The sequence below is a fragment of the Chionomys nivalis genome, chromosome 25, assembly GCF_950005125.1.
Source record: "Chionomys nivalis chromosome 25, mChiNiv1.1, whole genome shotgun sequence".
NCBI lineage: Eukaryota > Metazoa > Chordata > Mammalia > Rodentia > Cricetidae > Chionomys > Chionomys nivalis.
Genome location: NC_080110.1, coordinates 35,737,097 through 35,755,356, shown reverse-complemented (window position 1 = coordinate 35,755,356; position 18,260 = coordinate 35,737,097). Strand labels below are relative to the sequence as shown.

Sequence of the window (18,260 nt, the reverse complement as noted above, 5' to 3'; positions counted from 1 at the left end):
TTTCCTTCTACTTTGGAAACATTTCTAGCATTCTTCATGTCTTCCCGCCCTCTTGTTCTGGAATTCCAATCACCTGTAAGAAAGTCTGTTTGATGTCTGATGGACCGCTGAGCTCCACCCACCAAGGTCTTTTTTCCTTTTCTATGGTTCAGTTTAGACAGTTTTAAGTACTTAGGTTTTCAACTCCAGTGACCTCTCCTTCTCTGTGTACTAGTATGAAGATTTTCATGATCATTTATGTTGGAAGACTGATACTTGCTTTTGATGATTATAAGTGTGGATATGTGATGTTTAGTGTATCTAACTGACTCAAGTGAATTCAATGAAAATTTAAAATTTTTGCTTTAGGTATTTCTGTTTTCAGAATAAAGGCTTTAAGAAAAACACCACCACAGTATATTTGTAAACATGTTAGTTGTGTGTCAGTAGTCAAACTGATAACACTTTATACAATTTTATCTACTAATGTTGACCTCACAACAGAAAACAATCTACTTACTTTAAAATCTTCTGAAACAATCTGCATTTGAACATTGAACATAAGAAACATGTGTGAACACTAACCATAAGAAATGGGTGTGAACACTGATCATAAGAAACATGTGTGAACACTAAACATAAGAAATAGGTGTGAACACTGAACATAAGAAACGGGTGTGAACACTGAACATAAGAAACGTGTGAACACTGAACATAAGAAATGGGTGTGAACATTGAACATAAGAAATATGTGTGAACACTGAACATAAGAAATAGGTGTGAACACCGAACATAAGAAACAGGTGTGAACACTGAACGTAAGAAATAGGTGTGAACACTGAACATAAGAAATAGGCGTGAACACTGAACATAAGAAACAGGTGTGAGTGGTGGGGGAAGCACAACCCCCAGGAAGAGAATCAGTCTCACAAATATAAAATCATTCAATTACATATTTTATTTGTTGATTGATTGATTGCTTTTTTTTTTTTTTTTTTTTTTTTTGGTTTTTTGAGATAGGGTTTCTCTGTAGCCCTGGCTATACTGGAACTCACTCTGTAGACCAGACTGGCCTTGAACTCAGAGATCTGCCTGCCTCTCCCTCCCTAGTGCTGGGATTAAAGGCGTGTGTCACTGGCTTGATTACATGTTCTAAACAAGAAAGGCTCTAGAAGAATCAGATGATATGGGTTTTAATTGTGTAGTCTTCTCTTTGCTTTCTCTCCTAATTATATTTGTCTTCCTCACAATCCTCAGTGTATTTTTAAAAGTGATTGACAGTCCTGACCTGTGAATTACATGGCTTCTGTTATTTCTTGATGTTTTCCTGTTGACTTGCTTGATTCCTGTTTTAGGCGCTAGTTTTTCCTGCTTCCCCACATAACCAATAACTTTACTAAAGACTATAAACATCGGAAATGTTAGGTTCTAAACAGATTTTAAAATATCCCTTTAAATATTTATTTACATTTATTTTATGTGTGTGTACATATACATCAGAAGAGGGTGTTGGATTCCCTGGAGCAGGCATTATATAGCCAGTTGTGAATCACGATGTGGGTCCTAGGAACCAAACCCCGATTTTCTGGGGGAGCAGGAAGCACTTTTACTGCTGAGTCAGCTCTCCAGCCCTCTTGAAAGTCTTTGAATCTGTTTTCAGGAGACACTTCACTTGCAGATAAACTCGACGCTTTTGAATTCTTTTTCTTTTTAAACTCAGGGTCTTCCTTACATGTGGTAGGCAAGTAATCTCACTGAGCACCTTCTGAAGCTGAAGTTTCGTTGGGGTCAATGTAGTATATCAAGCTTTTCTATAGAACAGTGATTCTCAGCCTTCCTGGTACAGTTTAATTAGAAGTCTTTTAATACAGTTCCTCATGTTGTAGGGACCCCCAGCCACAAAATTATTTTTGTTGCTGCTTCATAACTGTAATTGTGCTACTGTTATGAATCATAATATGAATATCTGCTATGCAAGCCTGTGAGGGTCGTGACCCACAGGTTGAGAACTTTGCTACAGGGTTATCTTCAGCCACCCTTAAGAAAGTTTTCTTCTGGAGTCTCTCCCAGTGCCTGAGGTCTCGTCACAGGCTTGTTAAGAGCTCAGTTTCTCCTAGCTTTGAAGAAGCTCTGGGGATTTTTCATCTTCTGGTATGGCAACCGTGAGCAGCCATGTGAAGTTCCTGCCTGTGTATTCTCAGCTTGTTCTCCTTAGAGACTTCTTGGCTCTCTGTCGATTCCATCAGCCCTCACTCTAATCAGGGATGTGCCTTTAAAGTCCTTGGACCTAATGTGGTTCTGCCTCTTGCTGCAGATCAGGGGCTGCATTGGTCCACGAGGGTCGAGGGAACAGAACCAGGGAACAGGGTTCAAGATGGCTATGGCTACCAACGAGACAGACTGGTGAATCAGCTCAACTTTATTCCAGCGTATAAGGAACATGTAGGATTGGGGAGCCCGGGGACAAACCCTAACTTGCATGAAGTGGCACGCTCCTATCATACAACTGGATTAGTGGAAGCATACTGGCCCTGTCTAAATGGCTGGAGCAGTTGCCTAGTTACCATGGGGGTCATCAGGGGAAGAGCATCTGCAGGGGACTGTATCAAGGGTCACCGTTGAGATAAGTCAGTCATCCTGGGCCGAGAGACATCCTCTAGATAAGGCTAGGTAGAGAGCAAGAAGCTCAAACATTTGTCCGATTTTCTAGTTGCTTTCCTGGGGGCAGTGAGCACAGAAGCTTTCCCTCCAGCACGGCTGGCCGAGGAAGTCTCACTTCCACAATTATCTGTTCATAGCCAGCAAGGTTTGTGTAGGCCCATATTTTTGTATGGCAAGAGCCATTAGCCCGGTCTGAGCTGATCACGTAACTCTGTAGACAAGCTGTCTCTGTCTAACAATAGCCAGGATGTGCTGCTCCTAGGTTTTTTTTTTGTTATAAATGTAGACTACCTGAGAAGAGATGTTGGCTGAAGCTGATGACTTAAGAGTTAAGAGGTTCGGTGCTTCCTCCCTTTGTAATTTGGAGGATGTCTTATAGAGATGCTAATTCATGGCCTACCTGACTGTTAGCATACAGGTAGATGCGGATGTGACTTGAGCCCATGCACCTGGTTACCTAGGAGACAGCCTAATGTGTTTTTCTGCTCAATTGATATGATGATATATAAGGTGTTTGGAGAATAAACGAGAGATCTTTGGAGAGAGATCTTGCCCTTCCATGATGACCGTGTAAGCTGCGTCGGTTTATTCCTCGCGACTCCGTTCCAGTTCAGTTAGGGAATCTGTGTTGGACCCACAGGGCCTCCAGCAGGTTTGGATACCTGTACAAATCCCTTCCTCTCTATATAGATGTGTATATCATAGAAACGCCGTAGACGTTGGAATACTGCAGCCTCGGCATGAGCTACCTTCATCCTGCTGGAAATCCAGAGTTCACCACAACCAACAAAGGAAGATTTTGGTTTTATGTTTTAAGTTATTTGGTTTTCACCCGATTCAAGTTCCAGTTACTATAAGCAAACTCATTAACCTAATGTTTATTTGGTTTCCTTTCAGAAAGCCATGCACACTTATTTAAACCACACGATCTCAGCATATGTGTCAGCCAGTGAGTTTTTACATGTTAGATTACTTCCACTTACGGATAGCTTAATTGATTGATAAGTGTTTGCCAAGACAATTTAAAGAGCTGCTAATTTATCATTTTGACACGTATTTTTGAATGCTATCCAAATGAAAATCTTTTATAATCTCCCTCTTAACTATTTTAATTGTCTACAATAACCGAGCTATTTGTAGAAGTTAATGTTTACCAAAGCCATTCCAGAAAGCTACATAATACTCTATAAATGGCAAAACAACAAAACCAACTAGCCTTCAGCAGCTGAGTCAAAGCCCTGAGCTACAAACACCTTATTAACACAAAGAACACTTGCGTTTTCAGTCATTACAGCACCCTGGCTTTGAGGAATGGAAACAGTAGGTTTTTTTTGACTTTTTTTTTTTTTTAAAGAAAGCCAGATTTGTTTCATTTTCCCTTTTTTCTTTTTAGCAAACACAGGTAGCATTAACTTATGTACTATTTGTTATTTACTTATCTTTTTAGCTTTAGAAGTTTCCGATGAGCGGAAAACGCCAAAACAGCATCCTTCCACTTTGCCAAGAAACTTGTAGGGAGAGGGGAAACCAGTTTCTCCAACAGAACGACACAGGGTGTATCAGCTGCTCCAGTTCAGCCCTCATGGTAAGGAGTAATTGACCAACATATAACAGACTTCACACTTCCTTTTGTGTGCTTTTATTTGGTTACAGTTTGGTAGACTTTTTTGTTTGTTTTTCTTTTGGAGTGTGGTTTTATTTTGTTTTCTTGGTTGGTTTTGAAGGGTTTGTTGTTGTATTGGTTTTTTTTGGTTTTTGGGAAAGAACTTAAAATTAATTGGCTTGGGAGGGGGAGAGGATCGAGACGGACTTGGGGGAGGGGAAGAATATGATCAAAATATACTTACATTTGAAATTGTTTTAAATGATAAAAATGTGATTTGAAAGCTAAAGCATTTTATGTAAAATTATCCTAATGTGCTTTACTCTCCCTCTGATATTAGGCAGTGGAATCATTTTCCACCTTCCCCCTTATCATAAGAAATGGTTTTGTTAACTATCGTGGGGATGAAGCAGCATGGGTAAACAAGAAATTCTGGATGTGGTTTGTGGAAGACAAGATTTGCAAGGTTGCTGGGCAATGGTACCCTGGGAAAAGCAGGCAAGAATGTCGGTGGGGTGCAGAAGGGTGCTCAGGCGGTGTGTGCTTCAGTAACGAGCTGTCATGTATGGTGACGTATCTCGGATGATCAAGTCTGTAAGAGGAGGAGCAGGCCTGAGCAGGTGACAGCTGCCTGCCTGGGGAGAAACCGGCAGAAGCACAAAAGCAGCAACCTCTCTCTACTCTCAAAAACATTTTTAACTAAAAGAGCGTCTTATTAGGAAAGTCCCACAAGTACATGAAGGGAAAATCATTTTCTATTCCTACTTTTTTCATGCTCTGTAGATGCCCACTGGAAATTTCATGGTATATCATCTTCCAGATGGTGTATAGAAATAAATACGAACACAGATTGATAGATGAGTCATGTATTATTATATACATGTTGTATATTGTCTTCTAAAAACAAAACAAACTATGCATCATATCTGGCTCTTTTCTATTTCTTTTTGTGAGGTTTCCTTTCCACAGGGGTATGCTACAAATGTAGTTCAGGTATCACTGATGTGCCAAGTTTTTATTCAACTTCTGTAACAACGAAGATAATTGTGGATGGGACCTGGTTACAGAAAGGCCACTCGACCAGGGAGAAATCACCCTCATCTCATCTTAAGCTGCCTTCCTATCCCTGTGCCTATACAATTCACATGTCAAATCCCTAAGAATGTTTTGGATGAATGATAAATAAGAAAAAATGTTCAGAATTCCAGATGTCAGATTTCTCCTTTGAACTTCCGTCAAAAGTTGCTATATTCTGCTTCCTGTCATGGTTGTGTGGTTTTGTCATTTCAGTAACTCTGGTGCTCTGAGTTGCGGTCAAGTGCTGTTTTGCCTGTCCTTGGTCAGTGCTTGTCATGGGTTGAGTATTTAGTAAATTTTATTGAATGTGTGAATAAATTAATGAGCAGATACATGATACTACAAACATAAATGGTAGGGCTGGATCACACAAGAAAAGGAAGCATACTGGATAGAAAATAAATGAGTTTTCAAAGTAAACATAATGACTTCCCAATACATCATATAGCCAACGTTTATCATGCAATCATATTTTCTATTAGAAAATTTTTAAAACATACCTATCCTAAACAAATAATCTACTTAGTTTATCTTTGACTTAAAGGGGGTAGGGGATAAAAATTCAGCTCTTAGATAGATTTCCTATGAAGAGATACTCTAGAATTGTTAAGAATAGCTGACTTTGTATAAACAAAGAATGCTCCTTCCTCCTCTTAAAACCCATTTTCAATCACAAATTTCTTTTTTCTTCTTTGAGACAGGATTTTACTTCATAATCCAAGTTAGCTATGAGCTCTGGCAATGGTCCTTCTCCTTAGGCTCCGGAGGGCTGCCATCATGGGGTGTCATGTACCACTATACTTGGCTTAAATTTCAGGTGTGTGAGTGTGTGTGTGTGTGTGTGTGTATGTATGGGTGTGCATATGTGTATGTGTGTATATGTGTGTATGTGTGTGCATGTGTGTGTGTGTTCACGTGCAATTCATACACAGAGAACATTGTCACTTTTCACCTTATTTCCTGAGGCAGGGTTTCTCGCTAAGCCCAGCCCTAGGCTGTATGTATGCCCCAGGGACCCTCCTGCCCACTTCTCAGCACTAGGGTCACAGGAGAATGCTACCTGGTCTGACTTTCTATTCGTTTGTCAGGGAGATGAACTCAGGTCCTCATGCTTGGTCAGTAAGGGTAAGGGCTCTCACCTGCTTAGACGTCTGTTCAGAACCAATTTTTAAATAATATTTAATAATTTTTAAATAATGTTTTTATATACCTCTAAAAATATAATGTCTTCTGCTGGAAAAATGTGAACAGAAAGCAACCATTGTTGCTGTTGCTGCTGCTGGTGGTGTGGTGCTGGTAATAATGATGATGATGGTGATGATGATGATGGTGATGATGATGGTGATGATGACGATGGTGATGACGATGGTGATGATGATGATGATGATGGTGATGATGATGATGATGATGATGACGATGACGATGATGATGGTGATGATGGTGATGGTGATGACGATGGTGATGATGATGATGATGGTGATGATGATGATGGTGATGATGATGGTGATGATGATGATGGTGATGATGATGATGGTGATGATGACGATGGTGATGATGATGGTGATGATGATGATGGTGATGACGATGGTGATGATGACGATGGTGATGATGATGATGGTGATGGTGATAATATGATGCAAGCTGATGGTGATAATATGATGCAAGCTGGACTTGAATTCAAACGAGCCTCAGCTGGTCTCGCTTTCATAGAAACCCTCCTGCCTTAGTCCCCGAGTGCTGGGGTAACAGACACAGCACCAAACAAAAGAACTACTGAAAAGGGGGATATGCCCTCATAGCAGGGTAGATCGCTGTTTCAACACCCAAGACAACTGCCACAGAAAATCCTCACTCCAAGAAAGCTGTCTTAAGAATTTATTCCTTTTTCAGTTCTCAGCTAGTATTTGACAAGAACAACCTGTAGAGGGCGTCCTTGCACCAAGAGCCATAGAGGACTGAGCAATAACACTAGGGGAGAAAAACCTTCAATGAAAACCACACGCTTCAAGTCAAAGAAAACATCTATTGTGTTTCAAAATTATTACCTGTGATTGAGTGATGCTGGTTTTTACAATGTTAAAGGGTTTTAGGTTTGCCTAATGTAGTACAACATTATACAAATGAATATTCACTGCAACAATAAAATAAAATATTGAGGAAAGATACTCCGTTTTATGAGATAGGGTCTCAGGTAGCCCAGACTGACTTCAAACTGCATGTTGATTATATTAACAATAGAGCCCCTGCCTCTAATTCTTTAGCGCTCATATTATAGCGTGTGCCACCGTAACCAGTTTACTTGTTTTGATTTCAAGGAAGAGTGGCTGTGAAACTTTGCAAGCAAACAATCTTGTGATTGCTCAGGACAACGAGGAGTCCTTACGGGAGGGGGCTTTGAAGTCAGAGCGATTGGGATTTGAACTCTGGCTCTCGTTGCTCACCAGCTGAATATCTGTGCACAACCTACCTAACTTTTAAAACTTTAGTTCCCCATCAGTAAAATGAGGATAGTAACAGTAGCTTCCACAAAAGAAATAAACACTATTAAAAAAATGAACTTAGGTGGAGTTCACATCAGTTCACAATGGACAGTCTTCTTGTGTACCCTCCACACGCACATACTATCCTTTCTATCAGTTTGATTTTTTTTTTTTTAAAGAAACTGTTCGTGACTAACATTTGTTGAACACGCACACGTCCGACTTCTGGTGTGTAGTTTCTGTTTGATTTTCCCTGCGGAGACACCCGCTGCTTCACAAAGATCCTAGGGCGCATTGGTTCAAAAGCAAATGGGTGAGGAAAAAAAAAGTAAGCAAAGTTATTCCTGAGTCTGAAAACTTACTGTGTTTTTGAAAACCCGTTTGCTTCCGTTTTCTCTGTACATTCAAGGAGTCAAGCAAGAGGCAAAAATCTTCCGTGCACTACTGGATGAGGAGGTAATGCTGGAAGCCAGGGCCAGCAAGGCGCTCTTCCCAAAATACCCGTCGTCTCGTCCCCGAACCCCTAAGATTTCAGGGACTGGGCACGCGCCTTCAATTTTTTTCTCCAAAATCCAATTTTTTAGGGGAGTCTTCCCTTCGTGGGCAAGGTGTGTGTCTGTGTAGGGGAGGAACGCGGGGCGGTCACAGCTCACAGCTATTATCCAGGGCCGAGGGAACTATTCTGGGTGCAATTGGGTTATCAAGAAGACAAACCACGCCACCTGTCGGGTACCGGTCCAGAGCATAAATGAAAAGTCCCTCTGAGGACCAGCGCTTGCAATAGCTTCCCTCCCCCCCAAGCCTGTAGAATCTCGGTATTTAACTTCCCGGAAAAGGGTTAAATTGTCAGCTAGAGAAGACAGGGTTTGCAGACAGGCACGCAGACATACACTTAGTGAAGGTGGACCAGGTGCGTTCAGTTAGCCCCCGGGATGGAAGACGGAGTATCATCATCTTTCACAGCCAATCGAGCCCAGCTTTTTCCCCTTCACTGCGTCCCTGCTCCCACACACGTCTCTTCTGGCAGAAGAAATGATTGAGAGACGACCTTGAAGTCCCTTTGGGTGCATTTTCTCTGTTGTGTTTCCTTCACAACCCGGGGCGTGCAGTACTTCATTCATCTGGAGCAAGCGAGCGGTCTCCCGGGTACCACGGCCCCGCCCACGCGGCACCGCAGCGCCCCTTAGTGGCGGCCGCCCGCGCCTCCCCAGCTCTTAGCGCTCGCCGGTGCCAGCCTTTCCCGCGGTTCCACCCTCCAGCGTGTGATCGTCTTGTTGCTGGCACTGCGGGACGTGCTGGCACCCCCAGCTTTGCTAGCCTCGGGTCTCTGCGGTCCCCTCTCCCTGCAGGCCCCCTCCTTCTGCGCGGCCGCGCATACACTCCCTCCTTGCTCCCTCCTCTCCAGCACTCCCAGGCTCACTCGCACTGGAGACCGGAGACTTGAAAGTCCAGCCGTTTTAAGTAGCAACAGCTCCAGCCCCGCCAGCTGCAACCAGAAAAAGAAAAAAGAAAAAGAAAGAAAGCCGAGAATTTCACAAGCGCAGGTTGTCGCTGCGGCGGCAGGAGTTGCTCCACCAGGGAGAAGGTCCTGAGCAGCATGGCCCGGAGAAGCGCTGTCCCAGCTTTTGCGCTCCGGCTCTGGAGCATCCTACCTTGCCTACTCTTCCTGCGAGCAGATGCTGGGCAGCCGCCAGAGGAGAGTTTGTACCTGTGGATCGACGCCCATCAGGCGAGAGTGCTCATAGGTAAGGCACTGCACTTGTCCCTTCCCAGTCTATCCTTAGTCTCTCCATACATGCATCGAGTGTGTTTTAAACTTAACTTCGAGGGTGACTGCACCCTTCTTTTAAAACCAGCGTCTTCCATTTGGACGTTCCATTTATGAGTTTCTTTCTCAAAAAAAGCAAAGGCTAGCGGGGAGGTGGTGGCGCATGCCTTGGGAGGCAGAGGCAGGCGGGTCCAGTCCTGATTGCAGAGTTGTTACAGGAACCCAACATCAGCACTGCTTGATTCCACCGTGTTAGCAAGCCCGGCTCTTAACCACGCACGGACGGAAAGTAACCCTATTAATGTTGGCAGGTGCTTTATGAAAAGCAGTGACCTACGCTGGTTCTCCCAGGTTTTTGCTTTCTGCATGAGACGCCTGTTTCTTCGAAACGAATCTAGTTTAATACATTTGTTTATTATTTACACAACAGGATTTGAAGAAGATATTCTGATTGTCTCAGAGGGGAAAATGGCCCCCTTCACACATGATTTCAGGAAAGCCCAACAGAGAATGCCAGCCATTCCTGTCAATATCCACTCCATGAATTTTACCTGGCAAGCGGTGGGGCAGGTAAGGTCTGATAAGAGAGAGCGAGAAATCACTCTGGTATTTCTTCTCTCTAGCTGCGAGCAGCAATAGTAATGGTGTATGATGTAATAACATTTACGGTTCTATACAAGTTCTTGTCTGGTTGCCAAAGCAAAAAAGGGATCGGTTCCAATGTATTTGAAGTTGCCAAATAAGTGGAAGAATCTAAGAGGCAATGTGCCTACGATGACCATTTTAATAAGATTTGATGTCTTGAGGTTGTGAATATAAAGACCCCAAATATTCATATCACTGTTTCCATAATCACTGGTATTAAGCAATTAACAAAACATTTAAAATACTTTCTATACTACGTAATAATCATTTGTGACATTATTTATGCTTAACAACAAAGTAAGTTTAAAGGCGCGCGTTTCTAAAGGCTGATATGTTGAGTTTGCTCAGAGAAGATGCCATCCATTTCTGGTAGAGGTTCATAGACTCAAAAGAAATAAAATAAAACAATGAAAATTCCAGACTACTGATTTTTTAAAGTGACCATTCAAATTGCTTTTCTATGAAAAAAAGAAACAAAATCTATGTTAATGAAGCATTCCTCTTAGTACTTAACATGCAATAGACTTTTTATGTGACTTTCTATACATCTTCATGACAATATTAATGGCTTCTTATTTGGGTAGCATAAAATGTCTGTGTGACTTTAATTTCTGTGGCACAATTGTCTAGAGGACAAGTGGTAAGCAATAAATTCTGCTCATTAGTTGGTAAAAAAAATGTGTCTACTTGAAAACCATTGTAATTATAATTAACTGCACATTTTCAGGTTTTTTTATTCTAAAATTGCTTAAATAGCCATTTTCAAGAAGAATGTAATCAAGAAAACACTTTATAAAAAGCAACTATGCTAAATCAGGAAACCACTTTGGTTCCCTGTAATTGCCTATTACAGCACAGGCAGGACCATTTCAGCTGCCTTTTAACCCTCGGTTTGTTCTATTTTTTTAAAAAATTTTCTTTTAAAATAGACCACATCCAGACCTTCAATGTTCCTATCGCTGTGCGTTGTTGTTAAGTGATGTTTAGTGGACCCGGGTCATAGAGTCTGTGGCCCCTTGCACAGATAAGTTCTTGCACAGACAAGTGGTTCTTTTCTTGTCTGCAGCTCTCTCTTCACAGAAACTCTATGTGCAGTTTAGTTCAAAATATTGTGAAATCACCGATGAATAACTGGCCTTCCCTGGCTTCCTTCTCTTTCACCCAAATCTGTTTACTGGTGGTTAATCACTTGTTATTGCACTCAGCAGTCTATATTTTAAAGAGATTTGTTCATAATAATGGATCCATCAAAAGCATTAGAAAGTAGTTCAACACCCACCCACCCCGCCAGGTGAAGGAGTTGCACAATTGGAAAACAGTAGAGAATGTCAAGCTCCCAAACACAGTCACAGACCTCCTTACCCCCACACAAACACAGTCACAGACCCCCTCGCACCCCCACCTCTCTCTCTCTCTCTCTCTCTCTCTCACACACACACACACACACACACACAAACAAACACAGTCACAGACCCCTTACCCCCCCCACACACACACAGAGTCACAGACCCCCTCGTACCCCCCGCCTCTCTCTCCCTTCCCTCCTCTCTCTCTCACATACACACATACACACACAAACACTGCACACCTTCTGGAGAATGAGAAGCAAAGCCTTCCATTCCTTACTGCCCGCTCTATCGTTTTGTAACTGCATATTTGTAAACACTGGCTTCTTGCTGAATATAAAATGGACTCGCATAGTCAGCAATTTCAGAACTGTCTGGTGAGGGGTCAGGGGAAATGGCAGAACTAGCTAAGGATGAAGAGTCTGGTGTTTTATTTCTTCCTACTTAGGTGTTGATTAAATGTGTGGTTTATCTCTTTTTTTTTATTCTTTTTTAATTAAGGTTTATCTCTTTAGGTAGAACATTAGCACCTCAAGAAGTTACCTTGTTCTCTGTGGAGAGGTGACTCCAGGCCATTACACGGCATCTGATGTGTGTTCCTCTTATGTGCAGGAGTGTATAGCAGGGGAGAACTCCACAATGCCAAAAAAAATTATGTTTTAAAATCTTGTTTAAATATAATTTTGCTCCCTAAAAATAACGTGAGTCTAGCACCATATATATATATATATTTAAAGTACCAGGGAAATTTGAAGATGGAAAAAAATAATAACTTCAATATCAACTAAGTATTTTGACAGGCATCCATAGCTAAAACCAACCACATTAAAACATGAAAAATGAAAAAATTAACCCCATTATCTGGTTATTTAATCCAAATGATATCAAACATTTAGACATTTCAACACTGTAGAAACAAAACATATCTGACTCATTACATGTTGAGCTTTGGCTGTTTTAGCAATGTGTGGACCAAGCTTTTTGTCATTTTTGTTTGTTTTTCTTAAGATTCAAGACCTAGTAAAAAGCAATAAGCAATCATTTATTTCTAGTAAATTTTGAGTCCAGTCACTCAAGTGTCAAGAGCCATTTAAAGCATAGCACCTGATCAGCATCAGAGACGTTCAAGGGGAGCCAAAATGAGCTTCGTTTTCCCACAGGAAATTGGTTCAATCTCATGCAAGTGTTTTCGGTAGGAACTGTGTGGACTCTTAGGTTGGATGAGACCCTGGGACTCTTAGCACGACAGTCCCACTAGGATGTTTGCGAATGGCTCAAATGCAACTTTTTCAGTGGGGCGTTTATTTACAGAAACAAATCTTAAGAAAACTGTTATGAGTGTGAATATAAATTTAGCTGAAAAGTCACTTCGAGGTCCAGCGGTCACAGCAATACACGATAAAGCAATAACATGGACATTCTAGGCATCATTTGGGGCCATGGGAGAAAGTTTAATGTTTAATAACAAATTAGTCTGTGAAATGGTACATTTTGTTTGATTCCATTAGGAATAGGTTGGCTGTCACAGGAAATTTTTATTTGGTCAACTTCCAATCTTCTAAGGTGTAAATGCTTGTCATAGACACAGTGTGACATTTCGGTTTCCTGAGAGTGAGCATGTGTTAACTGTCATATAAAAACCCATTTTATATTAGATATGTGTGAATGGATGAAGAGTTTAAAATTGTACTATGTTCTATGCTATAGATACTTAATATTTATTATCCCTTGTTATTTCCATATTACACATCTCTCAGGAAAATGGCAGAATAAATAGTTTTTTATAGGCAATCATCTATGGAGAGCAGAGATCTTACTAATGTTTATGTGGTTTGCTTTTGAAGGCTTTCTGGCCTGAAATCATTCTACCTGAATTTCCTTTCTTGGGGGAGGGGTCTGGGGACATTTGCCCCCATTTTCTCTTCCATATAAAACACTCACTTTCTGGCCTGCTTTCTCTAAAAGCTTTTAGCTGAGAAGAGTTTCCATTGAAAAAGGGTTAGGCTCAAAGGCTTTGTAGTCACGAAGGGGAAAGACCCCTATTTGATTGTGTTCAACTGCTTACAGTTAGTTTTCGACAAGCCCATGCCGTATTCGTGTTCTTTAAATTTGAGACAGGCAGAGACCATAAACAACCATTTTGGTTTTCTAAATTAGGCACTAATTAAACATTTTATTTGGAAAATAACACTTCCTAAACCCCAAGGCTTTCAAGTAAAAATTTTAATGGGAAGTTTGGTTGCACACATCTGAGTTCTAACTTTAGGACATCGATGCTGATTTCCACATGAACCAATTTGGTGCAAAGCCAAAATGTTTATAGATGTAGCCCAATGAGTAGATCTTCATGTATAAGGCTAGCAAAGACTTGATCTTTTTTTTTTCTTTATTATTTTTTGTTTGTTTGTTTTTGTTTTTTTGAGACAAGGTTTCTCTGTGTAGCTTTGGAATCTGCCCTGACATCGTTCTGTAGACCAGGCTGGCTTCAGACTCACAAAAATCTGCGTGCCTCTGCCTCCCACGTGCTGGGACTAATGTTGTACACAACCACCGCCTGGTAAGATCTGATCTTTTAATGATAATATAGCCAGTCACCTGTAGAAACATTAAGATGCTATGAATCCAGTACTTAATGAGGTTTATTATTTATTTATTTACATTTTTGGATGCTGCTTTTTCCCTTTTTTTTCTTTTTTTTGGGGGGGGGGGGTGGGTGGGCATAGTTCATAGAATCATACCGAGCCACCAGCATTGACATTCCTTTCTTCTTATGGCTAAAAGTCTGAGCTTCTTAGCTGGATGACAAGGCCTGGGGTGAAATGCTTTGGGTGAAGATCATTAACCAATATGAACTTCAAATCTATCATCTGAATCATGTAGCAAGCTCTTTCCATCAGTACCAGCTGGTCCAGATCTTAGAGAACCCGTTTGGTAATGTAGAGTGTGTGTTAGTTCTCATAGCCACTAGTCGTCGGTGCTGTAGTCATTTTCAAAATGTTTTAAGATGTCTGCTATCCTAGTGATGTATATATTTCAGAGGACTTGACTCTATTAGGCTAAACTGCAGAAACATGCTCCTTTGTGCTCTTTAACTTATTATTATTAAGTGTATATAGTGTGTGCACACATGGGCACGTGGATGAAAGCCAGAGGACAGCAGTGTCCTGCACAACAACTCTCTGACTAGTTTTTGAGACAGGGTCTCACACAGAACCTGGAACGAGGCTGAGAGCCAGCATGCCCCAGAGATCCTTATCTCCACCCAGCACACACAACTGCACCTCCTGGCTTTTTTTCATTTCCGGAGATAGGCGTTCAGGTCCTCCTGTCTGTGCAGCCATTGCTCGTACACACTGAGTCTCCTCAGCCCTCTCCTTTGTTGTTCCGCATGACCATCGAGAATAGAAAATGCTGGACTGCATAAACAACTCAAGAGTCAAGCACCTACTGCAAAAAATTGGAGGGTTAGTCCCCTGTACTACCCAAAACAAGAATAAATAATAAATATGCTAAAGTCACAGTGTGTCAAAGGAAGCATTTCTTGCATGGAAAATTAATTATAAATAAATCAATAAATCATCATTAGCTCCCTATCAACTAAAAAGTCTTGGATTATTGAAACTACTAATTACTTAAATATAATAATGGATAAAATACACACACAGCAGGGCATCTTTGTATGGACTTGCCTTATAATGGTCCAGTCAGTCACATCCAAATTCAGTTTTAACAGGACAAAAGTACCATTTAAAAAGGAGAGAAACAAAAAGCCAGGCCACTTCTCCGACGGCCAGCTCAGGTGTTGGCTAATTATTTTAACAAAGCAGGATGAGCACACAGATACGTTTCTGTAATAACAACTAGAGGGTCTCATTCCATCGGTCAAATGCTGTGGCCATGCCAGACAGTCGTTCCCAAGGCAGGAGAGATGTTAGCGGTAGTTTCCCACTGGAGTGGCTGCATTCCAAAGGCATGTAGTAAAGTGGGGTTTCCCCCTTGACAAAAATCAAAGACTAGCAACGGGGGTGAATTTTAACTCAAGAGCATCCTTTCTGTCTTCAAAGGGCCTAGCCCTTGCTTCACCACAAGAACACGTTTCCGATAATACCATTATTTAGATCCCTAGATCTTCACTGTCTGCATTTTCTCTAATGGACTTAGGATTGTTTAAGTAACTCCAGTTAACTCCATGTCTTGGGACTCCCGGGATTTGTCATTCAAGGCAGTGTGTCTTTAGATCACCGAATGAAGGAAATAGCTTGTTTTCTGGCCCCTGTTCCACTACTTCGAATATGGAATGTGAATACATTTTACATATCATGGGTGTGATTTTGTTTAAAGGAGGTACATGTCTCAAAAGGGTGACTTTGAGCCTTTAGTGTTACAACTCCTCTCTGTCCTGGTCTTTTACACTGTGTTGTGGATACGCCCCTGGGGATCAAAGAGGGACTCTGCAGAGAGCCCGTTTCATTTAGCGAAGCAGGCATATGCCAGCCATCTGTGCATCTGCTGATAGAAAACAGCAGTTTCTCAAACTTTTGCCAGAAGAAGGGGGAGGGGCTTCACAGCTTAGAGGAGATGAGTTACAAGGTACCTTGCAAGCCACATCTGGCTCTGTAGAGGTCTATATGGCACACATGTAAACGCTGGTATGTTTCCCTTCCACGGTCAGGCTCTGTAGAAGTCTATATGGCACACATGTAAACGCTGGTATGTTTCCCTTCTACGGTCAGGCTCTGTAGAAGTCTACATGGCACACATGTAAACTCTGGTTTGTCTCCCTTCCATGGCCGTGTAAAAGTACACAAACAAATGCTTCACTGATATCCTTTCTGCTTACTCCTGGCTTTGAATAGCTTGCGCAAATAAAGGTATTTTAAATTTCCATGGTGCCGGGCGGTGGTGGCGCACGCCTTTAATCCCAGCACTTGGGAGACAGAGGCAGGCGGATCTCTGTGAGTTCGAGACCAGCCTGGTCTACAGAGCTAGTTCCAGGACAGGCTCCAAAACCACAGAGAAACCCTGTCTTGAAAAACCAAAAAAAAAAAAAAAAAAAAAAAAAGTTAAATTTCCATGGTGACGCAGAAACGTCTTAGGTTGGTTAAACTCATCTAATCTATCTACCCCTGATAATTAAGAGCGATGTTTGGAGGAGACAAGTTTGGGGGATCTGAGTTTTGGGGCAGTGATTCTCATTCTGTGGGATGAGCTCCAGAGGGGGCCTCGTTGACTGCAGTAGTTCAGCTAACTCACTCACGTGACGCAAGAGTAACATGGTTTCATGCCCAGGGACCTGAAGGAGAGAGCACCAAAGAAATCCACCCTTTTTCCTTCTGGGGAGGAGTGGGGCTCTCTAAGCAAGTGCTCCGTGACTTCATTCCCTGAAGGCTGAGTCAGTTCAGTCACTGATAAAAATTAGGATTCCCGGATACTCGGAGGTCCTAAAGGAGAAGGCAGGCTTCACTTGACCATGTAGGGCTTTACCTCATATCTGAGCAGTCATGGGCACCTAATGAAGAGGAGATGAAGGTCAAAAGATAGAGGAGGATCTTGGTGCAAAGGAACAGAAAATGGAAACCACTTATGTGGTTTGTCTCTCGTCTGTCTTCCCTTCCTTTGAGAGACAGTATTCATTATCCTCACATTTATGCTGGGGATGCATGGAGTGCATTTTGTTTATCTGTTGAATGCTTGATGTCTTCTCCATCCTGGATTCAGCTCTTGTCTCTTAGAAGCCTTTGGAAGAATTGGCAACGATTTCTCTTTTCTATCTTTCTTCTTTCTTGTCTTCCCCACCGCCCTGATTTTGGTGTTATAGACATGCAACTATAAAAAACAGCTTCTATGGGACTGAAGAAGTAGCTCGGTGGTTAAGGGCAGTTGCTGCTCTTCCAGGGGACCCAGGTTTGGTTCCCAGTACCTACATGGTGGTTCACAAATGCACCCAACTCCAGGGGGTTTCACACCCTCTTCCGCTCCCCATGGCATGCAGTGCACATACATACATACATGCATGCATGCATGCATGCATGCATACATACATACACACATACATACACACACATACATACATGCATACATACATACACACATACATACAGGCAAAGCACTCACACACATATAAAAACAAACAAATCTTTAAAACAGCTTTTCAAGGGAATTGAACATAATAAATGAATCGAATTTCCTAATGGAAGGAGTGTGTTAATTTAAAGAAAGCAAGTGAGTTGACTTGTCTTTTCAACTACCCTGTAAATATAAAGAAAAGTAAACCGGGGCAGTAATCATCTGGCAGGTGGCCTTCCCATTTAAAGAATGGGAAATTGAACACTGTCTGGCAATTTATTTAATACGTGATTGATTCTTCTAAGGTTTTATTTCCTTTTAAAATTTATTGCTGCTTAAAGCACAGTAAAATCACATAATTATTGCTCTTCTTCCCCACTTTCCTCAGTCAGACATGTGGATGGCTATTCTTGGGAGCTGCATATTTTATCTCTGGGATTTTATGGATGTCTTAGTCAGTGCTCTATTGCTGCGAAGAGACACCGTAGCCATGACAATTCTTGTCAAGGAAAGTATTTAATTGGGGCTGGTTTACAGTTTCAGAGGCTCAGTCCCTTATCCTCATGGTGAGTGTATGGTGGCTCACAGCAGACACGGTGCTGGAGAAGGAGCCTTATCCAGATCCACAGGCAGTA

At 41.7% G+C, this 18,260-nt stretch overlaps 1 protein-coding gene across 1 annotated transcript in view; it reads left to right on the top strand.

Moving 5' to 3' along the window:
• The first annotated feature begins 9,016 nt into the window (after window positions 1-9,016).
• Window positions 9,017-18,260, top strand: part of Wif1 (WNT inhibitory factor 1) — a 66,464-nt gene continuing 57,220 nt past the window's right edge. The window contains exons 1-2 of the mRNA XM_057757884.1: window positions 9,017-9,545; window positions 9,999-10,138. Coding sequence (XP_057613867.1) covers window positions 9,398-9,545; window positions 9,999-10,138 — 288 coding nt within the window. The 5' untranslated portion in view covers window positions 9,017-9,397. The remainder of the gene's footprint in view (window positions 9,546-9,998; window positions 10,139-18,260) is intronic.